The 23,811-nt window shown below is 54.5% G+C and overlaps 10 protein-coding genes across 10 annotated transcripts; 5 read left to right on the forward strand and 5 right to left on the reverse strand.

Annotated features, from left to right (window-relative positions):
* Positions 1-291: 291 nt before the first annotated feature.
* Positions 292-1,213, reverse strand: CTHT_0063460 (ribonucleoprotein complex-like protein; the record flags this gene model as incomplete). Its single annotated transcript, XM_006696590.1, has 2 exons — positions 292-770; positions 829-1,213. The coding sequence occupies 2 exons, from the start codon at positions 1,211-1,213 to the stop codon at positions 292-294; spliced, it is 864 nt and encodes a 287-aa protein (XP_006696653.1).
* Positions 1,214-1,875: 662 nt separating this feature from the next.
* CTHT_0063470 (translation initiation factor eIF2b-like protein) lies at positions 1,876-3,238 on the forward strand (the record flags this gene model as incomplete). Its single annotated transcript, XM_006696591.1, has 4 exons — positions 1,876-1,973; positions 2,028-2,205; positions 2,298-3,097; positions 3,148-3,238. The coding sequence occupies 4 exons, from the start codon at positions 1,876-1,878 to the stop codon at positions 3,236-3,238; spliced, it is 1,167 nt and encodes a 388-aa protein (XP_006696654.1).
* Positions 3,239-4,211: 973 nt separating this feature from the next.
* Positions 4,212-6,707, forward strand: CTHT_0063480 (uncharacterized protein; the record flags this gene model as incomplete). Its single annotated transcript, XM_006696592.1, has 1 exon — positions 4,212-6,707. The coding sequence occupies one exon, from the start codon at positions 4,212-4,214 to the stop codon at positions 6,705-6,707; it is 2,496 nt and encodes an 831-aa protein (XP_006696655.1).
* Positions 6,708-6,912: 205 nt separating this feature from the next.
* On the reverse strand, positions 6,913-7,699 carry CTHT_0063490 (uncharacterized protein; the record flags this gene model as incomplete). Its single annotated transcript, XM_006696593.1, has 2 exons — positions 6,913-7,331; positions 7,387-7,699. 2 exons carry the CDS (start codon positions 7,697-7,699, stop codon positions 6,913-6,915), a joined length of 732 nt encoding a protein of 243 aa, XP_006696656.1.
* A 352-nt stretch (positions 7,700-8,051) lies between these two features.
* CTHT_0063500 (uncharacterized protein) lies at positions 8,052-10,345 on the forward strand (the record flags this gene model as incomplete). The annotated part of the gene is made up of 3 exons (XM_006696594.1): positions 8,052-8,103; positions 8,163-8,815; positions 9,521-10,345. The coding sequence occupies 3 exons, from the start codon at positions 8,052-8,054 to the stop codon at positions 10,343-10,345; spliced, it is 1,530 nt and encodes a 509-aa protein (XP_006696657.1).
* A 282-nt stretch (positions 10,346-10,627) lies between these two features.
* CTHT_0063510 (NADH-ubiquinone oxidoreductase-like protein) lies at positions 10,628-11,307 on the reverse strand (the record flags this gene model as incomplete). The annotated part of the gene is made up of 2 exons (XM_006696595.1): positions 10,628-11,143; positions 11,254-11,307. The coding sequence occupies 2 exons, from the start codon at positions 11,305-11,307 to the stop codon at positions 10,628-10,630; spliced, it is 570 nt and encodes a 189-aa protein (XP_006696658.1).
* Positions 11,308-13,078: 1,771 nt separating this feature from the next.
* Positions 13,079-14,003, forward strand: CTHT_0063520 (putative disrupter of telomere silencing protein; the record flags this gene model as incomplete). The annotated part of the gene is made up of 2 exons (XM_006696596.1): positions 13,079-13,418; positions 13,480-14,003. 2 exons carry the CDS (start codon positions 13,079-13,081, stop codon positions 14,001-14,003), a joined length of 864 nt encoding a protein of 287 aa, XP_006696659.1.
* A 2,056-nt stretch (positions 14,004-16,059) lies between these two features.
* CTHT_0063530 (putative mitochondrial carrier protein) lies at positions 16,060-17,562 on the reverse strand (the record flags this gene model as incomplete). Its single annotated transcript, XM_006696597.1, has 2 exons — positions 16,060-16,916; positions 16,974-17,562. 2 exons carry the CDS (start codon positions 17,560-17,562, stop codon positions 16,060-16,062), a joined length of 1,446 nt encoding a protein of 481 aa, XP_006696660.1.
* A 1,844-nt stretch (positions 17,563-19,406) lies between these two features.
* On the forward strand, positions 19,407-19,909 carry CTHT_0063540 (putative cytochrome b-c1 complex protein; the record flags this gene model as incomplete). Its single annotated transcript, XM_006696598.1, has 2 exons — positions 19,407-19,528; positions 19,642-19,909. The coding sequence occupies 2 exons, from the start codon at positions 19,407-19,409 to the stop codon at positions 19,907-19,909; spliced, it is 390 nt and encodes a 129-aa protein (XP_006696661.1).
* A 1,858-nt stretch (positions 19,910-21,767) lies between these two features.
* CTHT_0063550 (uncharacterized protein) lies at positions 21,768-23,264 on the reverse strand (the record flags this gene model as incomplete). Its single annotated transcript, XM_006696599.1, has 6 exons — positions 21,768-21,916; positions 21,974-22,108; positions 22,196-22,240; positions 22,302-22,349; positions 22,401-23,029; positions 23,092-23,264. 6 exons carry the CDS (start codon positions 23,262-23,264, stop codon positions 21,768-21,770), a joined length of 1,179 nt encoding a protein of 392 aa, XP_006696662.1.
* Between the last annotated feature and the right edge of the window lie 547 nt (positions 23,265-23,811).

Genomic DNA, 23,811 nt, shown 5'->3' on the forward strand with positions numbered 1-23,811 from the left:
AAGAAAAAAGAGAGAAAAGCAGAGCTGTTTAGGCTGACCAGACCAAGTAGGTTGACCAGAGCACCGTTAGGTTGGCCGACCAAGTGAAGTTGCCGACAGAGAAAAAGCCATGCGGGCCAACCGGGATGACCGAGGTCCCGATATAAAGGTCAGTAGTGGATTTTCCGTGAGGATGTCAGCTTGCTCGGCGCAAAGTCGAAATGGAAGACGAGGAATCGAGACAGAAATCCTGAAGCAAATTGGTTGGAGATCTCCGATATATATTTAGTGATGGAGACCGATCATGTCGATCTAGGACATGCCCGACTGCTTCTGCTTCTCCTCGATCTGCAGCGGGTGGATGCCCTTAACCCACGGCTGCACCTGCACCTCCCACTCCTTCTGCGCAATCTTCACCAGCTCTTTCAAACCGTCGAGGTACTCGGCCTGGGTAGCCTTGAGGTCCTCAGCATCCTCCTCAGGCTTCTTGTCGGTCTTGTTGTCACTGGCTAACTTCTTGCACTCGGTCTTAAGCATGACGACCGAGGTGGCACGCTTGGTGCATGCGGCCATGCCGAGCTCGGCACGCGACTTGACAAAGACGTAGGGGACGCCGTGTTCCTCGCAAAGAATCGGGAAGTGGGTGATGACATCAATCGGCGAGATGTCACCGGCAATGACGACGACACCAGGAGCCTCCGTTTGGCCCGCGCTGACCGGCTTCGGGGGGCACTTCTTGATCGTCTTCTCGCACTCCTTGACACCGCGGCTGATGGCCTTCAACTTGGCACCTGATTGAGCGAAATTAGCAAGTGACGAGTCGGTTGACGCGACGTGATAGTAACTCACCCTTCTTGATGAGCTTGTAAATCTTCTTGTGGGTCTTGGCGTCGGCAAGAGGAAGAGCGAAGGGAACAAGATTGCCGGCAATCTGGACGGTCTCCTCACTCTCATCATCGCTATCGGTCTTGTGAACAAGGGCTGTTTCCTCGTTCTTCTTTGCGGCAAGATGAGCCTCGAGGGCACGCGCAAGCTTCTCCTTGTCCTTTTTATCTTTCTTCTTGTCTTTCTTGTCCTTGTGGACGCCTTCAGTGTCGCTGCGCTTCTTGTCCTTGTCCTTTTCTTTCTTGTCTTTCTTGTCTTTCTTATCTGACTTCTCCTTCTTCTCTTTCTTCTTATCCTTCTCCTTCGTCTCCTTCTTGGAAATCACGTCGACCTTGTCATCAGCAGCCATCTTTTGTCGGTTGATCGCGCAATGAAGACAAAGGCGAACGGAAGAAGTCGAGATCGATGAATTGAAGTTGAACGCCAAAGCGATTTTAGTCAGAGATCGGAAGAAAGTAGATAATATGAGTGAGGGACACGGATTGATGGTGAAAGGTCGATTGGCGAATGTGTACTAGGTAGAAAAGTGGTTTTGGTTGTTGCGCGCACTCGGCCTTGTTGCAGATTTTCTGGATGGATTGCTGGGCCGGGTGAAATTTTGTAGACCAATTGCAGCGCGGTCCTGCTTATCGAGTCATGGCAAGGGGTCTGCGATGCGATCTCCGAGATTCAGCCGATATCGATATGACTCTATCGATATGCCAACTTATCGATATTGATCTAGTGGGGAGCGTCCACAGGGCAGCCAGGAAAGGGACAACGCGGGGCAGTTGGGCCCCACCTAGAAATTGTAGGATCTCTTTGTGATGTGTCCGACGTTTGATGGCTTGAGTCATCAATAACATCGTGATTAAGTGCGTAACTATTGTGCTTCTATTGAGCTAGAGTTTGACGCAGCCAAGACCTTGCTTGGGGAACTATTCACAAAGTGACTGCTTCAACATCGCCAACTGTCGACAGAGCTTCCTCTCTTTTTCTTTTTCTTTTTTTCCCTTGTTCCCACATATAGCTATGGCGCCATCACAAGCTAGCCACACCCCTAGCTTGGCTACTTGGACCAAATCGCTCAGAGACCAGTCGCTAGAGGCATCAATTGAGTCGCTGATCTTGTAGGAACCTACCTCACACTGTGATATCTACATGCTTTTATTCTAACTAGCCAGCCTCCTCAAACGGAGACAGGTCACAGGCGATGAATGCGCCGGCGCAATCGCCCAGCTCCTCCGCCAGGTCGTTGCGAAGTCCAAATGGCATGATGTCGACCAGCTGCTCTACCGCGTGCAGACTGCCGGCGCACGACTCGCTCGCGCGGCCCCCCATGAGCCCGTGATTGGCAACATCGTTCGTCGCGTGCTGGGCCTGATCCGCGACGAGGCATCTGAGAACCGGAATGCCGACGACATAGCCAGCGATGCAGCTTCCGACATCCAAAGCCTCGCCCCGAGCCAGCCTCCTCCCCAACAACGTCCCCCTCCCCCGCTCGCACGCTCACCTCGGGCCTGCAAGTCTCCAAGTCTATGTTTAACCTGCTCTCGGTGGCCGACCCGAGCGAGAGCCCCGTGACGGGAGCATCGACGCCCATCTCGCAGGCACAGCAGCCGTTCAGCGTGCACGCGCTGCGCTCCGAGGTGATGGACGGCATCGAAGAGATCCTTGACGAGATCAACCAGGCCGACGACCAGATCGCCAGCTTTGCGGAGATTCAGATCCATCCGGGCGACTACGTCCTTGCCTATCAGCCCTCGAAGACGGTCGAGCGATTTCTTGTGAAGGCTGCCTCCAAGCGTCGGTTTACGGTCATTTTAGCCAGCCTGAACCCGCCTGCTCCCGGGGAGGAGGAGCAGCCTTATGCTGCGCTGCGCAAGAAGCTAAATGCAGCGGGCGTTAGCACCATTAATCTGGCGAGTAACGGGCTGATGGCGTACATACCACGAGTGAACAAGGTCATTTTCGGCGCGAAGGCGGTTTATCAAAATGGTGGTTTGCTGGTCGACAGCGGGGCGTGTATTGCCGCCCAGGCTGCCCATGAGTACCTGAAGCCAGTAATTGCGCTGTGTGGTGTCTACAAGTTCTGTCCTGAGGACCCAAGTGATGAAGTGTCGCGCGGTGAGCTGGGCAACCCGTCCAGTTACGTCAGCTATGCAGATGGTCCTGAGCTGGACTCGTTCGAGGTCGAGAACACCACGACCGACTATATCCCTCCCGATCTGGTCGACGTGTACCTGACCAATCTGTAAGTCTATTCACAACGGCGTGGTTGTCACATGTACTGACGTTATCCAGGGGGCCGCAGACTCGTCACCATCTTGGTGGCATTTACGCTGACCACTACAAGATCGAGGACATTGGCTTCTCCCTGCAGGTTGGCGAGTAATTGCGCTGCAAGCTGCAAGCTTAGCAAGCTCTGCAAGCCTACCTAATCTAACTTGCCTTGTAAGGTGAAAGAGTGCACTACGCACTCACACCACAATTGCATCAATCAATCAATCAATCAATCAGTTTCCTGCCTTGCCTTTACACCTTCCTCCTCGAGCCTTGCCAGGCATCCAGGAGGCCTCAAGCATATCACATCCATACATACTACGTCACCTCCAACAGCCTAGCTTTAGCCCTACCGCCAGAACGCTACCAAAACACTGTGCCAAGTAAGTCGGCCGCGTAAGCTAAGTGGCGTGCGTGGTGTGGGGCAATTTTAGCTCACTGCTAGCTATCAAGCTTGCTTGTGATTGATAGGAGAGGAAGTAGACTCGGAGTAATGTTGGTTCCAGGCCCGACAGGGTCGCATTTGCATCAGATGCGGGGAGCGGGTGAATGAGGAATGTGTGCTTACAAGCTGCTTGGTTTACTGAAGAGAATGTGCAGTGTATTGCGTTTGGCATTGGGCAGGGGGGAGGGGGGAGGGGGGTGACCGGGCTTTCTGGGTTGCGGCGTTCTTTTGTCCAGGGTGGTGAACATGACATTGGGCCGAGACCATGCCATGCCATGCAATGCCATACTACAGGCGGAATGTGCTGTGGGAGACAAGGGCAAAATAAGGCTGTTGGGTTGAGCTAGACACTACCTGCATTCTGGGCGGTTGAAATGAATAAATCGCATACCCCCCTCTGTGCTTTCCAGCTCTGGTGTTTTTTGTCTCGTTCTGAGTTTTGTTCAAGGTGCATTAATCAGATCATCACTGCTAGATGATCTGAGTCACAGACCTGCTTGACTTATACCAACATTAACTGCTTCCTTCATTCTCTCGGCCCAACAACACAGGCTGTTAGTTCACCTCTCCCATCCTTATTAAGCTGACTTACTACAATTCGGACTTCACATTCTACATTCTATCCTAAGATCGATCCAAAATGACATCCCACCTCCTAGACGATGACATCGCCCCACCTCCCTACAGCGAAACCGACATCTACTCCGCCACTGGCGCCAATAGCAGCAACAACGCTGGCAGCGGCCGCAATCATCCCAACTACATCCCCAACACAACCCCAGCTGAGGCTGTCCCCCAGTATGCCTCCACTGACATCAACGACGCCTCCAGCACAGTCATCTACACACCCCCCGGCTCCTCCACACCTAGCGAGGTCGCCGGCCCCAACTCTACCCAACCTCATTTTCCCCTCGACGATCAAGCATCCTACATAACAAATGCCGCCGCCCAAGCATATTTCTCCACCCGCCCTGCGCCTCTCCCTCCAAGCGGGTACACCCGTCCGACGCTCGTGTACCCTATTACCGTGACAGAGGATTTGGGTCCTGATTCCCTGCCATATCCCCCTGCTCTCGGAGTGAGGGATATCAATGAGCAAGACTGGAGGACGTTTGTTAATTTTCTGGGGCCTTGGTGGGTAGATGTTGCTAATCAACGGGCGTGGGAACGTAAAAGGGGGACCTCACCCCCTCCGTCGACGATAACAACGACGACGACAGCAGCCACAATACCGGGGGGGTTCCGATCGGGGGAATGGGATGGAGGGCGGGAGAAGCAAGGGGAGGGGCAAGAAGGGGAAAGAAATGAGATGCCAAGCTGGGAGGAAAGGAAGAGACGCATGGAGGAGACGGTAAGGGAGTGGAATGAAGGGTTTTTTGGGCCAAGAGGGGTGAGGATTAGGTTGAATGTTCCTGAGAGAACCGTAGTATCGAGGGGGGAGGGGGATGGTATGCCGGAGATGAGGGAGGTGCCGCCAATGCCTATCTCTGAGGAGGCCGGTCAGAGTCAGGGTCAGGATCAGGGCCAAGAGGGACAAAGGGATACTGCCGCTGAAGAGGCTCGTCCATCTCCCTCTGGATCAGGAGGAGGCTTCTGGAACGCCTTCACAACCGGCTTCCGAGCCCGAGGGAGCAATCGCCCCAACGCCAATGCCAGCTCCAATCCCAGCCCTAGCCCCCACAACCCCCGTCACCTCTCAGGAGGCTTCCACCTCGGCGCAATCCACGTCGAACCAGACCGCATCGCCATCGGCAATGCATTCGTCGCAGACGGCCGCACAGGCACCCTCAAGATTGGCGGGATTGAGGCTGGACCGGAGGGGATCAGTATCAATGGGACTAGGGTGCTGAGCAACCCTGTTCCAATGCATCCTCCTCATAGGGGTTTTGGCCATGGACCCTGGGGGGCAGCAAGGGGTCCTTGGGGAAGGGGGAGGGGTTGGGGAGCTTGGGGAGGACCATGGGGAGGTCATGGATATGGAGGGGGAAGGGGCTTCGGAGGGCATGAGAGGTGTAACTCCTGGGGGAGAGGCCCATTCGGCGAGGGACCCTCTCACTCTCACGGACAAGGAGAAGGCGAAGACGCCCCCCGCGGCCGATCAACCCACCGTCACGGCGACCCCAGAGCCCGCTCTGTCTCAAGATCCTCAACCTCTTCAAGCAGTAGCAGCGACTCCATCTCCTCCTCATCCTCCTCAAGTTCCTCATCTTCTTCTGACGTCGACAGCATCCTCTCCCTCCCCTCGCACGACGACCTCTCCCCCAGCCAGCTGCCCGTCGCCCGGCAACACCTCCTCAGCTTTCTCCATCACCCCGATCAGCCCATCACTCGCGAACGAGTCCGTGCTGTGAGGGAGCAGATCCGCCAAGCCCGGTATTCCAACCCCAACCCTAGCTCTCCCCTGAGCGAGGAGAATTTTGCTGTCCTCCGAGCAGAAGTCAAACAGTTCCTGAAAGAATGGCGTGAGCTGGTTAAGCAACAGCGCAGGAAACGACGCGAGGAAAGAAAAGCCAGGAGGAAGGCGAAAAAGGAAGAGAGGCGCAGGAAGAAAAGGGAGAAGAAGGAGGCTAAGAAGGCGAGGAGGCAGGCACGTAGGCAGGAGAGAAGGACAAGGAGGTATGGATGTGGTGGGGAGATACCACCAGTCGGGCCGGGGGATAGCGTCTCGCAGGTTGGTGCTACCACCGGAGGTGTTGGGTTTGGAGCGGCTCAGGTGAGGTCGGCGCCGGCAACGCCTGTGGGGAGGGAGTTCCCTCGTTCCTATCCAGATAGCCCTCCTGCCCCGCCACCCCCTCCCCGTCCTGCCCCAGACTCCAACCCCCCTACGGGTTCACAAGCAAAGTACGCGCTTCTATCAGACCTGGAGATAGAGTACGCGCAGAAACACAGTGAGCTAGAGGCTCTGCATGTGCAGATGGTTGAAGAAGTGGATCGAGAGGAGAAGGAGAGGCAGCAGAAACGAGCAAGGGAGGTCGAAAAGGAGATAGAGGCGCTGGCGGAGAGGATTGAGAAGGTTAGGACTGAGGCGGATGAGGAGTTTGCCAGGGAGGTGGCGGCACAGGAGACGGCGGAGGTTGTTAGGGGGAGGGGTGGTGGTAGACTGCTTGAATGCAACATTATAGGAGGTTTGATGTGAACAGAGAGATTGTAAACATGGAGGACTTACTGTCACAATCCCTTCTCCGTTAGATCTAGCTCCCTCACAGATTTTCTATCCCCGTAACCATGATATATTTACCCATCCTGACCAACCCTATTACCCCTGCTTCAAATACATCATATAACCACCCGAGCCTTATAACACAAAAATCCCCAAACTCCCCTCTCCCTTAAACTCTCAGCTATGTATGCTTACTCTCATCCCTCTCGACCAACTCTCCAACCCCCAACGCGCGCCCAACCTTCACCTTAACCATCTTCTCCTTCTTTGCATCCGCATTCGGGTCCCGCCCGACATCCCCCACAGCCTCGCCCTCATCAACGCCTTCGGTACCCGCCTCAGCACCATTAACGCCATTCGAACCTGCAGCAGCCTTATCCTCCTCCAGCTCCTTCTCCCGCTGCGCAGCAATCTGCTCCCTGAGCGCGGTCAAATCCAGCTTCATGCAGTAGGCGTCTTCGCCATCCGCATAGTACTTGGCCTCGACCTTCTCGGTCTTGAAACCGAGCGTGTCGCGGTAGAGGTGGATGGCCGCCTTGTTGGAGACGCGCACATGGAGGGATACGTAATGCGCGTTGTAGGTTTCTACCATGGCTAGTTCTGTATTGGTGTCAGCCTCTGCCCAACACAAACTGGCTGTAAGTGAGAGACATACGGCTCTGCCGCATCAACTTCTCCGCAATCCCCAAACGCCTATGCGTCCGCATCACACTGAGAGATGTGATATGCCCGTGCGGCACGCCGTCCGCCGGCTCCTCCTCCATCTTGGCCAGCACGTAGCCCACGATCTTAGGGTAGTCGTAAGGGGACTTGGCTGGGCGCGAGACATCGACGGCGACGAAGGAAAGCTGCGGCCACGAGAGCGCGTGGTACAGGTAGTACTTGAGGAAGTAATTCTCGGGCAAGTTCTCCAAATTCGCGTGCTGAATCAGCGGGATGTCGGAGGGGCGGAGGAGGCGGATGTCCATGTTGGCGGTTTCCTTGGGGGTAACTGATTCGCTATACTATAATTCTCGGGGAAGGACGACGACGAGGGGGACGACAGCGCTGGTGATGGATCGCTGATGTTGAGCTGGTGTGGGGCAAGGTTGAAATTCAGTGCTGCCCACTGGGCTGGCTTGGCGTCTTGGCGAGAAGCCCACTTACGTGGGGCATTGCGGGGCATGCGGGGCTCACTTACATCGCAGGAGGGAGTCCAGTCAAGTCGAGTTGCGGCCGTGTAAATAAGTTGAAGTGAGAAGCACGAGATCAATTGCTCGATTTCACCAAAATCAGAAAATAATTCAACGTGTTTGTGACTTGATATTTTAGCTGCCTACAATGTCCCGCCCACTAGAAGGCAAGCTCGCCATCGTAACCGGCTCCTCGAGAGGTAGGCTTCGCCCATTTCCTGTCTTCTCCCAAGAGACGTTGCTAACACCCTCATCACAGGCGTCGGCGCCGCCATAGCTACCAACCTTGCCTCCAAAGGCGCAAACATCGTTCTCAACTACACCTCCCCCAGCTCAACGCCTCTCGCTTCCTCCCTCGCGCAGAAGCTCTCTGAACAACACAACATCCATGTCTTCCCCATCCCAGTAGACCTCTCCTCCCCCTCGGGCCCTGCCACCCTCATCTCCCTTGTCCGCGAGCACTTCACCACCCACTTCCCCTCAAAACCGTTCCAGATTGACATCTTAATCAATAACGCCGGCATCGCGCGCAACGCCCCAATCGAGAACGTAACCATCGAAGATTTCGAAGCCACCTACCGTACCAACGTCCTCGCTCCGCTGCTGTTAGTCCAAGCCGCTTTGCCATATTTACCAAATGACCGCTCCGGTCGTATAGTCAACATCTCCTCCGTCTCCTCTTCTTGCGGCTTCGTGACGCAGTCCGTTTATGGCGGGAGCAAGGCTGCCCTAGAAGCTATGACGCGCACCTGGGCACGAGAACTCTCCTCCCGCGCAACCGTCAACGCGGTCAACCCCGGTCCCGTGGAAGGTCCTATGTACAGGGCTAACCCTCCCCAATTTTTGGAGGGAATAAAAGGATGGGTGATGCACACCCCGCTGATGGAGGTCACGGAACAGGATGGGAATGAGGTGAGGCAGGAGGCGGAAGAATTTGGGGGGAGGTTAGCAAGGACGGAGGAAGTGGCCGGTGTGGTGGGATTACTGTGTAGCGAGGAGGCGGGATGGATTACGGGGCAGGTCGTTTGTGCTAATGGGGGAATGGTGATGCTTCATTGAGGGGAAAGCAGAGGTTATTGAGGCTTTGAAGGAGGGTTGGGAGGTCTTGGGGGAGGTTAGGGGGTGTAATGGAATGGTCTAGCTGGGCCCTATGATCGATCTACTTGTCTTTGTCCTGCTTGGCGTTATTTTTTTTTATTTTTTTTTATTTTTTTGAAGGAGATACAAATGCTCAGAATTGGAAGTTTTAAAGGGGACTCATACTAACTATTTGAAGCTTTATACTTTTGTTCTGAATGTGAAGACAAACTCAAAGATGAGATGACGGTCAGGGGCACACTGCTCAGACGAAGACCAAGGCCGGCCGCCACCAATGCGGGGTCCCAAAATTTGGCCCCGCGCCGCTGCGCTGAGTGCTCGCGTCGCGCGTTCTCTCCGATATGAAACCCCGCCAAAAGCATCTCAGTCTCAATTCTACCTCAACCGTCGAGAAACTTTTTTTTTTCTGCGCTTAGCAATCAGGGACTTGCTTCTAAGATCCTGCTTGGCTCCATACAACTACGTACATCCATCCCTTTTGATTAGCGATCGCAAACCTTCTTTTTGCCTAAGCAACAGAGCTCCAGAATGACGACAACATCCCCTTCTCGATCGCAAACATTATCCACTCAACCGCAACCCTCCATTCCTACCGTAAATAATGCGACAGTGTCAGAGGTCAACGACACAGCAGACCTCTTCGACGACCTCCTCACCCTCGAAGACCGTTTCTACAACCAAGGCTACGAGCAGGGCCTAGTTGACGGCATAGCCGCCGGCCGCGCTGAAGGCAGACAAATCGGACTAGAAAGAGGCTTCCAGCGATTCCTAGAAGCTGGGCGGTTACAGGGGAAGGCGATAGTTTGGGCTTGTCGGTTGAGGGCTGCGCAAAAGATTCAGGGGAAGGATGGGGTAGGGGAGGGAATAAAGCGGAATGGTGTTGAAGCAGGTCCTAGGGAAGGGGACAGGGAAGGGCAGACATCCTCGCAACAACCAACATTAACATCAACGAAAGAGGATCAACTTTCTAGCCCCACTACTTCCTCAAAACCTAACGACTCGTCCAATTCCCAAGAATACATCCCCCCTTCTCGAATCCCCCTCCCCCCTCTAATCTCAAGCAATCCCCGCATCGAACGCCACATCACCTCGCTCTACGCACTCTCTGAAACAGAGAGTCTATCTGTCGAAAACACAGACGAAGCGGTCGACGCTTTTGATGGTCGCATGAAAAGAGCGCAGGGGAAGGTCAAACTGATTGAACGGATTATTCATGAAGAGAAGATTACTGGGACAAATGGAGAGGGGAGTACTAATGGGGGGCAGAAGGGGAGAAGGACGGAGATTGAGGAGGGGAGGGATGGGAATGCTGGGAGGTGTAGTAGTCAGACTAGAGGGGTCTGACCTGGAATACCATACCGTGGATTGGAATTTCCTTTCTCATAACTGGGGGTAATTGGACGGTAATATAGTCCTCTTTTTTTTTTCTCGCAACGTCCTCCGTTTGTCACAAACAGCCCCGTCTAGCCTAGTCTATCCCCCTTATATACATGTATCTTCTCGTCCCCACACTCAGACAAAAGACCGGCACGGATAGCTGTCACTTAATCAGTTAGCACCGCTCTCACTCTCTCAAACTCAAATCAGGCCAAACTGGTACCCCAGTCAGCCGGTCAGGGATGAAACTTACTTCCCCCCATAACTCTGCTCCTCCGCCAACCCATACTTATGCACGTCCCACTGCCCAGTAACCATCGTCTGCCCGCTCGGCGTAGGCGGCAATCCCCCCGTCAAAGCCAACACCCTCTTCGCTTCCTCAGCGCCCTTCTCCTCCAAATACTTCGCAACCCCCTTCTCCTTACCCTCCTCCTCGGCCGCCACGAGCGCCTTGGTCCCTTCCTCACCAATCAACTCCACCCTAGGCTGCGCCGCGCTCCCCACGCTCAGCAGCGCGACCTGCTGTGCCTGCGCAATGACGCTGGGGCGCGGGTAGTTCCGCCGGAAGTCACGCTTCCAGTACGGGTTGTCAGCGATATCGCCGGCCGGGATGGTCACGGGATCGGTGTACTCCAGCGGGGGGTTGTCGCCTGGCGAGGGGTTGCGGTTGTAGGGGTTGAGCGGGACGCCGTTGGAGCGGTTTGGATCGATGACCAGGGCACGGCGGATACGCTCCCAGATGCCGGTGGATTGGACGGTATATTTCTGGTTAGGGGAGTAAGGGGAGGAGGTTAGCATCATGTATCGAGGGGGAGGGAGGATATCCCCGCAGGTGGGATGGGGATGTTTCATTGGGAGCTGAAGGGGGGACGAACCTTGGTAATGCTAACCGCGTTGCTCGCGGCAGCAGCGGCGGCTTTGGAAGCCATGGTTGGCAGCAAAACACCGATGTGGTGCGGACAGTGGAGGAGAATCGACGACAAGGTCGTGGATCGGTGTTCCCGAGCCCCAAAGGTCGAACGTGAGCTCGATCGATGGGCTTGGTCTTGGCATCCAACTCGCCTGCCGTTGCGGAGGCTCGGGCTGCTCCAGACCCGAAAATTACCCGGCTCTTTGGTTGGTTGAAGAACGCACAGGTCATCTAAAGCTTGGCGGCTGGCAGCTGGCAAGCAATTGATCAATCAGAAGCCGACGTGAGAAAGTCACGAAAGCCACGAGGGTCCGGGGTTGCACGAGCCACATCCCCAGGGTCTGTACATCGGTCGAGAATTTCCCCAGAACCCGTCGGCGTCCAGCGTGCGAGCCTTGCGACGAGATGGCGGAGGAAGCGAGACGCCTGTCGATTTTTTACGGGTTCATTCCCGTTTCTTTCTCCCTTCCGTTTGGAAATGAAGCGACGGGAATTGCGGCATTGCACATGGCCCTTTGAGCAGACATGGTTGATGAAGGCTTCTAAAAAAGCATTGGACAAAACAATAACTTTTCTTCTGCATTTAGACTCAATATCCATTCGAGGACTTCAGACTTCAGATGGCCTGCAGCATCCGCATCCTGAGATGTCCGAGTAGACCGTTGTCCGTTGAGCCATCCAGACCGTCTCCAAGTGCCGTCCCCCCTCTGTATGAAATATATCCAACGTCGTCCGACACCAACAACCCCTCTCCCATCGTACAAAAAACTATGTTCCCTACCAAGATGTCTTTATATCCTGCGTACATATTGCAGTTAAACACATCCCAAACACGCCCCCGTTTGCCAACCGCCAACCACAGTTACGATCCGCTTTGTGTCCATATCGTGACTCGCATGTCACTGTCACACTGTTGCGAGATACCACCTCTGCATGAAACACCCGCGCCATAGCGTCCGCCCATCAGCCTGCCAACTAGCCAATTGACCATCCGCAGCAGTAATCCTGTCGCCCCCATCACGGAGAACCCTCTCGTCTCTCTCATCTTCTCTTCTCTCTCCACGGACGGATCACGGGCTTCTTTTTTTTTCTTCTCTCTCTTTCTCTCTCTGCCGTAACAAAGCGAGCGGGGGATCTATCCATAGAGTGCTCATCCCATCCATCCATACATCCATCTTAGGTATTCCGGAAGTTGAGGTTTCACACCCCCTCCCCAAGTCCATCTCATCATCCCCAGTCCCCTGCAACCCAGCCAGCTCTCCATCCATCTTCCTATACGCTGCCAAACCATTGTTTTCTGCCCCCCAGACCCCGACTCCAGCCCCGACTGGACCTGTCCTCGGCGGGCAGCGCCGCCCGCACTCAAACTCTGATTGGCCCATTCCCTCCTTGCGCAACAAACTTAGCTTTCCATAGCTTCGAATTCGAAAAGGTGCTGTGACCCAACCCCAGACGGGCAGGCTCTCTCTCTCTCTCTCTCTCCCTGCCGCTGCCGCGCGACACAACCTCTCTCTTCTTTCCTCACAACTTTTTTTTTCCTCTTCCGTCTCGTCTCTTCAACTCTACACAACACCACCCAATCCCAATCGCAACCCAGTCGCATACCTATCGCGACTTGGAGTATCTGGTTACTGAGTACCGTGGCGTTTCTTAGGCTTGGTATATTCCGTGCGGTTCGCAGCACTGCCGTAAGCCGTCGCGCCAGAGCTGGTGTTGCGCTTAGCTATAGCTATATTCATCCCAAGTTTTATATACTTCCCCCAAGCTATCTAGCTCCTCACATCCAAGAGATGCCCGTCACCACTCGCAGCAAGCGCAAGGCCGACGACGCGCCCGCCGCCGAGCCCGCCGCGCTGCCCAGCACCAAGAGGTCTCGCAAGCCGAAGGCCGAGAAGGACGGCGCTGAAGCCGACAAAAAAGAGGAGGTTCAGAAGGAGAAGGCTGCCACAAACGGCGCCGCTACGGGCGAGGAGACCGCCGTCCCCTCTGTCGGCGACGTTATCAACCTCGATGGTTTCGGCGGCGAGATCGAGCTCAACGACGGCGCCAAGACCACGCTCAAGGAGCTGGTCGACAAGAGCAAGAGTGGTGTGGTAATCTTCACTTATCCTAAGGCTTCCACACCTGGGTGTAAGTCCCCTTTTCCCCTTCTCCCTAGAAGCCCAAACACCCGGTACTAACGAAAAGAAAGGCACCCGCCAAGCCTGCCTCTTCCGCGACAACCACTCTTCTCTCACCTCTACATCAGGCTTCTCCATCTACGGGCTGTCCGCCGACTCTCCCAAAGCGAACACGACCTTCCAGACGAAGCAGAAGCTTCCTTACCCCTTGCTGTGCGACACCAAGACGACTCTGCTGACGGCATTGGGGTTGAAGAAGCCCGGCGGTAAGGGCGCGGCGAGGGGTGTGTTTGTGGTGGATAAGACGGGCAAGGTGCTCGCGCTGGAGCTGGGGAGTCCCGAGGGGACGGTGAAGGTTGTACAGGGGATTGTGGAGAAGTTGGGCGGTGGGGAGAGTAAAGAGGAGGATGTGGAAGATTCGAAGGAAGAAAAGAAGGAAGAAAAGAAGGAAGATTCGAAGGAAGAAAAGAAGGAAGATTCGAAGGAAGAGAAGAAGGATGGCGAGGAGGAGAAGAAAGAAGAGAAGAAAGAGGAGGAGGCGAAGACGAATGGGGAGAAGAAAGAAGGGGGCGAGGAGAAAAAGGAGCAGAAATAGAATGCCAGGAGGGCACGGGAGGTAGGTGAGTCGTGAGGTGAGTTGTGAGGTGAGTGTCCCTGAGTTGGTCTGTTTCATTGCTGATCGCGTGTTCTTGGGTGACTGTGGAGGATAAGTAGGATAAGGACTATCAGCAGCTCTGATGGTTGTCTCGTGTGTCTGTACTGTATATAGGTACCTCAAAACTAATGGCGTTGTCATTGTATTGTCCGGTAACATAGTCGGTAGTGTTAGAAATGAGAAGTGTTAGTGTTTCATCCCTCGTAAACACTACGCTTCATTGCGCCCTTCCATCCCATAGAATCCTAATGATACCTGGATGCAGGAGATGTTGGTTCCAATTGGCATTTGTTCCATCTTCGACTTAAGCGGGGTGTGATTGGAAAATCAAGACAAAACCGTGCAACCTGCTAGGGCCTCACTCCCCCTTTTCACTGCCGTCACGAAATCGCTGCTAGTACTACTGAACTCGGCAGGTGTTTGAACTCTGGTGAGGGACAATCAGATTAAGGGACGAGACCACGCCGAGTTCAAAGATAGTGGAAAAAAAAACATATGAGTAAAGATGGGAAACTGCTAAGAGGAACCTACCGCGTTACCCCTCGCTGCGCGAGTTGAGGACCTCGTGTAGCTGTCAAGGCAAGGCAAGCAAGGTCTCTCCCCATGTGGAAAAGAAAACCGGTACTGAAAAAGGAAAATAGGAGGGTAAGTTGAACATGCATAAAAAGCAGACAAGCCATGGTAAAAAGCCGCCGCAGGCGTCATCACTGTCTTCAGCGAAAAGAACCAAGAGCGTTCCCGCCCCCAAATATTCTCCGCGTAGTCAGAGGGAGGAGAGGGAGCTTACCCTTCGACTGATATCAGCAGCAATATTGTCCTCACGCTTTTCCTTAAAAATCTTTCTCCCGCTATTCTAGGTAATTTTCTCCCTGACAATCCTCCTTGAAAAATAAGACTTATGGTCCGACAATGAGCCGACATCTGCGCAGTTGCCGAGTTGGGATGGCAGGAGCAGCTTGTTCAAAATGCAAACGTTGCTCGGAGAATGGAAAGGTGTTGAGGCGAGAATGAGGGTTAGAGTTGGAGGAAGTACTGCTGCCATCAGGGGTTTCGAAGGGCGAAGGCCATGAACTACGGAGATCGAAAGGTTAAAAGATCAAAGTCAGCGTGTATAGCTAAGGTTAATGAGTGAACAGGTGGATATATGGGAGTTGGTATTTCCGAGATAGGTGCGCGTGACTAGGTGGGGAGAGTGACGGAGTTGACGATGGACGAGCTCCGAGGCATCTGCCAGAAGTAATTGAGGACCTTAGGGTTTGCTTGGAGATGATACCCCAATAATTTATTTTTGAAGGTACATCCTTCTCAACTGGGCTCATGGCTTAGAAGTTCTCAATCCTTAAAGGTGTACATAGTCCTCTCTTTGCCAACGGCTCTCCTCAGCATCAGATCAAGTGCTTCAGACACTTTTGATAGTTGCTCAGACACCAATATCTTGACCAGAAAAAAGGTGATTTGCATCAAATCATCTACTATATATACACAAGCTGATCAGACAACAACTTCAGAAATAACCAGCCGCCAGCCATCTACTACCATCACCATAACGAAACCCGTTTTCGCCCCATCCGTACATGATGAGAAGAGAAAAAAACAGAAGAGATGAAAATGCCGTATAGAACAGAAACTGCAATCCATCATCCATTCCCCCTTGTTGGTGCTCCAAATTATTCGAAACACGCCATGATGCCCGCCCGCCTGCCTGTCCGCTCGACAATCAAGCCAAGCTAATGCACCCCAAGCCTGTTCCTTCTGTCTGTCGTTCGTCTGTCGTAGTTGTAGTAGCAGTAGCAGTAGCAGTATGTAGTACCTATGTAGCTGTATGTACCATACCATGCGTATGTATCTCTCTTTAAAAAAAGTCTTTCGACAACAACAACAACAACAACAACAAAGAAAAGCGCATTGTAAGTGTAATGCAGTAATCCATCATCCTCTCCTCCCCCTCCTACATCCCCTTAACCCTATACCCATTTATTTTCCCTTTGTTAACCTCCTATGACCCAAACTCCCCCCTCCCCGCTTCAATCATCGCCAACTTCCCATTCCCACTAGCCCTAACATGATTCAGCCTCCTCATGACATACTCATACGTCAACATGGTCACCGTAGCTGCAGGCACTGCCCTCATCATATTCGTGCCCATCCCCGCATAGAACGCTCGCCACCCTTCCTCGCGCAACATCGTCCTAAACGTCGAGATAATCCCCTTATACTTTGGTCCCTGGTGCTGCACTTTCACCTCACTTGACCCTTTCTCGGGGAGTGAGACACCATTGCCCATCGCCGGCTGCGTCGTCAACCCCCCAAGCCCCTCCATATACTCCTGCCCCGGAATCGGCCTCCTCTGCGTCTGCAACCTCGTACGAATCACTTCATGCGGGTAAGTCGCCGAGCTCGCCAAAATTTTCGACAGAATCGATGCGCTCAAGATCCCAAACCAGTGTCCTTTATCATCCTCACCCTCAGGAGCGGACGCACCCATCGCGCGCCCGGTAAACCTCACTTTGAGGAATTCGTAGGCAGGGAACTGTACTGCCACGTGTGTCAACCCCAACAGAGCGGGAGTTAAACCGGAGTAGAACGAGAGGATGCCCTCGGTCGTGTACATCTTGCGGGCGGCGTCCCAGGTGGACTTGTAGTGCCAGGGGTGATAGTGAACGGGGCGGGAAGTCGGAGTGTTGCCGGCGCCGGGGCCCTTGGGAGGTAATAGGGGGATGGAGGAGGCGGATCGGGAGTGCGGGTTAGATTGGGACATGAGGCGGGTTTTGATGACCCAAATGGGATTGGTGGCGACCGTGCTGCTTGCTCCGGCGATGATGGAGGACCAGAAGTTTACTACGAAGGAGTTGGCTGGACGTCGGTTAGCTCATTCATGGACCGCATAAGGGAGGTAGGGGAGAAGCCTACAATGATATTCCCCCAGCACTTTCTTCGTCTTATTATATACCGTGAACCACACCGCCCACGTCGGGAGATACCCCATGATAATAGGCCCTAACCCTCTATACATCCCCCTGAGGCCCTCCTCCCGCCAGATGACGCTAGCAGTTCCGAACAGGCCCTTGTAGACCCTCGTCTGGTGGGCACCGCGCGTGCTGAACCCCCCCTGCGCCTGCAACTTCGTCTTGATGACGTCCAGCGGGCAGGTGACGATGCCCGAGGCAAAACCGCCGATGGCTCCAGCCAGCGCGTTGAAGCGTGAGTCTGAGGCGTCGACAGCCCACCGCTCGAGGTACGTCAGTTGCAGGTGGGGGGGCACATCGTCTGGCATGGCTGCTGTTGAGGATGGGGATAGAGAGTCTACCGCTGACTCGATTGTTGACGCTGTCGCCGCAACCGCTACTGTCGTCGGCGGTACTAATGGCGGCTCGACTGTCGGCGCAGGAGCAGAGCGAGATAATGGTGGCGGACGCTGCGGCAGTGCTACCCCATATTCGGCCGGCGATGTGGGCGCCGCTTGGCTGTGGGCGGAAAGGGGGTGTTGGTTGTGAGACATGCCGCCTTCCTGGAGGAGAGGCAGGGTCTCAAAAGTTCCAAGAAACGAGTGTATTCTCTTCTATGGCCGAGGTCTTTGTAGGTAGGCTGGCGAGTCTAATATCACGGCAGACGTCACAGAACGCAAACCGCTTCTTTGTATATTGTGTAACAACCGACGTCGAGATGTAGCAGTAGTCGTCTATACAAGGCAGACTGGGACCAAGGGCAAAAACGGTCTATTCGTATCATGGAAGAGGCTGTCCGGACGGATGGGGATCCGGATGTGTATAAAACTTTCGAGCGTCTGCGATGCCCTCTCGTGCCGGATTGCGGGGAACCTGGACAGGCGCCCGCGCCGGCTGGGGATCGTGACTGCGACTACGGCGAGCGACGGTCGCAGCCCATGTGCCAATGGATCGGGGCCTCTGCGCACCGAGCGGCGGGGAAAGGGGGGGGGGGAGAACCCGGAGCCGGGAGGGCGAGAAAGTCTGAAAGGAAGCGGATAATCGGATCGATGTAGGGCACAAGGTGTCAATGGCGATCTAAAACCCTCAGTGATGTGTGAGCAAAACCAGTTGGTTAAAGACAGATGCAGTGGGCGAGTGGGCTAATCGCTTGTGTGGTCGCAGACAACAGCACAAGAATGTCCGGCGGTTGACAAAAAGCGTGGGTGATCCGCGGTGTTGGTGGTCGCAAAAGGTGGGAGAGGAAGACGAAAGGCCACTGGAAGTGGAAAGTCGAGGTCTTGGCAGTGGGGGATCGCGGGAGCCGGGAAGGGCTCAGAACTTCAGTGGGCCAGTGCAAGGCGCTGCAAGTCTGTGGTCCAGTGGGTGTTCAGTGCCGGGGGGCGCCGAGGGACGGGTCTGCGCTCTTCATAACCAAAAACTCACTGCAGACACTTCGACATCGAGCTGTATTTCTACACGCTCTGCACGCGGCATTCTTACACTCCAGTTACGTTGGGTTGCAGCTTGGCCAGCGCAGCCAATGACGCCCCTACTTTTCCGTGGCGCTGATCTGATCAGGGCGCGTTGCAAAGGTGGGGGGTTCGTCACTTCGGGGCCTTTGGCATCTCTGCCAATCTTTGCCTGCGGCCGAGTCATGCAATCCTCGAAGTCTTTGAGCGCTTGAAACGCCGTCAAGACAGGGGGGCCGCATCCGGCATAAGATCGAGAGCAGCGGCAGCTCGTCTTCACTCACCATCTCTGTGCCTACTAAGATTCCGCCGCAGGGTGAGCGTAGTAAACCTGAAAGATGATGACTGTCTCTTAACAAAGGATACTTAATACTGCACCACCTGCAACTCGACCAAAGGGATTGTGCGCCGATTGCCCTCTAGAATCGCGCAATATTGCTTCGGCCTGAAACTGCTCTGCCGGGATATCGTCTGAATTCCCGGATCAGAACAATATGCCGACCGGGCGGGAGCTCGGTGTTCACAGGCTCAGGCTTAGTCCCGAGTTGCTTGGCTCTCTGACATGTGCCAGTCCGATTCATGATCACCACATCGCGGCCGTTGATGGCGTAATTTATGTATCGTAATTTCACACTTTCTGTACCGGCGTAACATATCGCGGGGTACGTACCCCGCCTTGCCATTTCATGCCTTGCGGATTAGGCACAGAAGCGAGGAGACCTCAGGCCACAACGGTTTTTCCCGAGGGGCGGGACCGGCCCTGGAGCTGCTCGCAGCAGCTTGCGCCCGGACCAACCAAGTGTGGGCAGAAAGCAAAGCAACCGTCTGATTTCGCGGCAATTTGGGTCGTGAATCTCGATCTCGATCCCAAGACCAGGCGACGTCCTTAGACTCCAACAACTTCCTCTCCCCGTGCGATCCAGCCAAAACACAGTCTCGCCGCAGCCATGCCCGTCCCGGCCCCTTCCCTCATCGACGCCGTCGTCGCCCGGCCCTGGCTGGCCCGCCTGCTCAAGCCCGTCGCCAACTGGTACGTCAATGCCGCTGGCTACCGTCAGATGGGTCTCCGGTAAGTATACCCTCGACCTGGGGCAGCCAATTGGGTCTGCAAGCTCTTCCGGGCTCAATTGCGCTCCCAACTCCCGCCGTCCCACGAAACGAACGCCCGTCTAACCCCACCAGCGCCGATGACCTCATCTGCGAGGAGGACGAGCGGGTTCTCAAGGCCCTGAAGCGGCTGTCACCCAAGGAGAACTACGACCGCGTCTATCGCCTGCGCCGCGCCACCCAGCTCAGCCTGCAGCACAAGCTGCTGCCCAAGAACGAGTGGACCAAGCCCGAGGAAGACGTCCCGTACCTGACCCCCGTCCTCAAGCAGGTCGTCGCCGAGGAGAAGGAGCGTCACGCCCTCGATACGCTGGAGGTCGTCCGGAGGAAGGGCCAGCACTAAAATTGCTTTGCTTGACTAGGGGGAGACTTTGTTGGGGCGGTTCAGGAGAGAGGGGGAGGAGTGTACTTTTAAAGGAGGAGATTGGAAGGGTTATTAGTAGACGTGGGGGATCAACTGAGTTGATATCAAGTGGTTTGGACCCCCGGGGAAGGTACTTGCCGTCGTTCTAAGTGACGAACTGGCTTGTACATGTATAGACTTGGAATACAGAAAACAGTCTTGACAACTCGTGACCGGGACATCGTTATGAATAGCGATGTTGGAGTCCTGGAAAAATGTATAGTGAGTGGTAGACTGTCCCCTGAGAACCGCTACTTGCCAAACACAGGGTCTACCAAGGGGCAAACAGTTAAATAGCGCTGAGTGCATTGTTCCTGCTTTGGCTCTCTTCCGCCCATGTCCGTGCCGAAGACGAAGTAAATCATAACTTCTGTTACTTGCTGGAATGGTTGGGCTACTTCACCAACCTACCGAACCACACCCCAACCAACAATTGCAAAACTGGATTCAGGAGTGAAATAGGGGGGGGGGGAGGAGGAAAAAGAAAAACCAGTCCGTCCCAACCAGATATGCATACTCCAGACAAAGAAAAACTCGAAGCCGGAAAACACACCCCGAGTACCAGCCACAGGAGCCACGGCTAACAAAGCATCGTTCATGGAACTGTCTGCTGCGCTACTTCCCCAATAAATACCAGACCTCCCTTTAACAGCCCTCACCCTCCGCCCACTTGAGGAACCCTACTCCGAGGGACCTTTCTACTGTCTTCCGACATCTAAAGAACAAAGACACCCCATCCCATAATTTCAGTCGACCAGCTTTGATAAAATCACCTACCCAATCCATCATTCACTATCATTCTCAACGCCCCAACCCCATAAGATGACCCAGACTCGACGATTAATGACCCAGGCCCATTCATCCCCTTATCTGTAGTTCTTCGGTGTCCCTCCCCCCCCCCTAACTCCCTTCCCTACCCCTCCAGGCCCTTCTCTCTGGGAGAGGAAGGGTCGCATCCAAGTAAAACCGTTAAGCTCTTTGACAGTAACCCTCTGGCCTTCTTTGTCCTAGCCCTTTTTCTCTTCTGAAATGGAGGTTCGAGCCGTAAGAAGGACCCCAGCGGCAGTAAACACGGCGATTAGAAGAACCAGGGTCGGCGTGTTCTTACTAAGGTAAGTTGCTTCTCAAGGAAGAGAATTATCCAGATTGCCGGTTGGTGACGCTAGACCCTCCGTATTAGAGCAAGCGGGAACCTCAAAATGTAGTGATAAGCGTGTCCGAGATAGCCCGTCCTTAGTAGTAATAGCGTAACGCTAGCGTTCGGGAAATCTTCTTTCACTCTCGAGCCGTCATGGTAGGTAGTAAGTAATAAGTAATACGTACTGCGTGCATTATCTTCTTTTGTCTTCATCATCTTCCTCTTTTCTCTTTCCATCCATCCCGTCGTCTTGACTCATAATGACACAAAAGGCTTTCCTAACACAATCCTACCCTCCATTCCTTCCATTCCTTCCATTCCTTCCATTCCTCCTAGCCGCCAATCAGCCAACCAAGCAAAACAGCCTGCCTTTCCAACGTACGTTTGTGCGTGTGGCGTGTATATGTGTCTGTATGTATATGCGTCTTGCGTGCGTGTTCGAGCGTGTGTGTGTGCAGAGGAGAAAATACGACTAATATTTGCTTGTCTTTGTAGTAGGTTTGTGTGTGTGTGTGTGTGTGTGTGTGTTAGTAGTAGTAGTAGTAGTAGTACGTAAGAGTGAAAAGCCCGGCTCAGAGAAAAAAAAGAAAAAAAAGTCGGCTTGTTTGGGAGGCCGAATTAAGCAACCAAAGCAGGAGTTCCAGGAAAAGGATACTCGCACTATAGGTTACCGCCCTTCTCTTGCGTGTCGATGTGCCACACGACGTAGTTGGGCAGGCCGTAGACGCCGTAGCCGGCGCGCTTGGCCATGCGCGCGAAGCCCTCGGTCTCGGCCTGGTTTTCGAAGGCGTAGCAGGGGAAGTTGATGCCTTACCAGATTGTTAGTGTTTTATGTTTCCAGGATAGGAGACTAGGCTTCTACTCACCAGACCGGTGGACGTCGGCCTTGACGAGAATGTTCACACCGCCAATGCCGTCCAACTCGATCTCCTCGTCCTTGTCGTTGCGCCAGTCGCCCATGCGAGCCATGTAGGTGCGGCCGGTGTCGTACTGCTTATAGCCTAGGAAGGATTAGCGGGGAAAGGGCACAAAAGGAGTGTGAGGTGACGTGCCTTCAGCCAGAACGACATCAGGGTCAAGGGTGGCACGTAGTTTGCGGCCCTTATCAGATTCGATCCACGAGTTGTAGTCGACTATCCAACGTTAGCTATACTCTATTGTTCGGAGGGCTAGGAGGGGTGGAAGTGGTCCTACATCTTCCCTCAATATCGCGGCCGTTCTCGTAGCGATGGAACCAAATGTCTGCATAACGTCAGCTTCTACTCTCTCCCTGACTTCAAGTAGGGCACATACTGGGAACAATAATGTCCCGATCATGCGCGATAAAGTCCTCAATGATCTTATCGGGGCTATCGACAATATCCACGTCGCGCCAGTACACCCACGAGTGATCCGGCTTGAGAGCCGTAGCAAGCAGATAGTTACGAGCGCGGCCCATGGCCTTGCGGCGTGGACCCTGAGCCTCAAACGAGTGGCGCGACTCGACGCTCTGGTCCAGTTTGAAGCCAAAGTCCTTCTGGACAATCATGGCGCTGCGGAAGGGGACATGATCAGGACGGCTCTGGATGCGCTCGAGCTCGGTGGCCAGCACAGCCAGAGTATCATCGGTGCAGTCGCCGACCAGGAAAGCCAGGTCGATCAGGTGGTGCGGGTAGGTCAGCTTGGCGATCAACTCGAAGTACTTGTTGAGGTAGGGAGCGGCATCCTTGAGCGGGGTAAGGATCAGCACGCGCTCCTCGCGCTCCAACGCCTTGGTGGTCGACTTGATGTCGTTGAGGTTGACGTTGACGATGGTCGACGAGTTAATCTCGATCGGGGCGTGCGGATTGAAGATGACGGGCGTGTGCAGGTGGGCGGCCCATCTTTCTTGCTCAGTGAGAGTCATCTCTGTCGGGGGTTTCGACGGGCCCCAGCAGACGAATCTGAGGGGTTTCGAAATCAGCCAATGTCTTTTGGTCTCATAAGGAGGGGCAGAGGGCCATACCTTTGCATCTCAGGCGCGGACGAGCTGATGCCGTGCCATAGTAATACTATTATGGCGGCAATGGCAATGAGGAGGAGGAAGCGCGCCCTTGTTAGGACGACAAATATCGCCCTGCCCGGAGGCAGGCGTGCTCTGGCAGCTTTCCAGCTGACACCGCCTTTTGGAAGCAGCATGATGAAAGTAGAAGAAGAGGAATAAGAGGAAAAGAGGTCAGTGGCCCCGGGCACCGCCCCGAAACGTCAATGGCGCAACGGGTAGGACAAGGTGCCCCCGCTACCGCGTGTGTTTCTCAATATCTGTGGTATCTACGGAACACTCTCGTGGGTGCGCCAATCGAGGGATTCGACGACGCGCGGTCGAGGCCGGCTCGGGGTTACAGCGAGGTGATGCGAGGCTATTTGTCGCCAACTGGCCGAGTTTGTCGGGACACGGAGAAAAAGCGGGTTTGGGCGTGACACCAGGAGGCGCTGAACTTGTCGAGCCTTGTGTGGGCACAGGCGCAGTCAAGAGCAGACGCACGATAGAGAACGGTGAACTCGGGACTGGATCGAGCCGATCGGAGCAGGCTGATGGACCTGATGGATGCTGGGAGATGTGGGATACTGGGCTAAACGAATGGTGAATGGTCGGCACGGGCGTGCGCTTGGCTGAGATAGCGGGCTGTAGCACGTACGTGCGGAAGGTTACCTATCGTGTCGTCGGGATTTCTGGATTTGCTAC

Source organism: Thermochaetoides thermophila (assembly GCF_000221225.1).
Source record: "Thermochaetoides thermophila DSM 1495 unplaced genomic scaffold scf7180000011821, whole genome shotgun sequence".
Taxonomy (NCBI): Eukaryota; Fungi; Ascomycota; class Sordariomycetes; order Sordariales; family Chaetomiaceae; genus Thermochaetoides; species Thermochaetoides thermophila.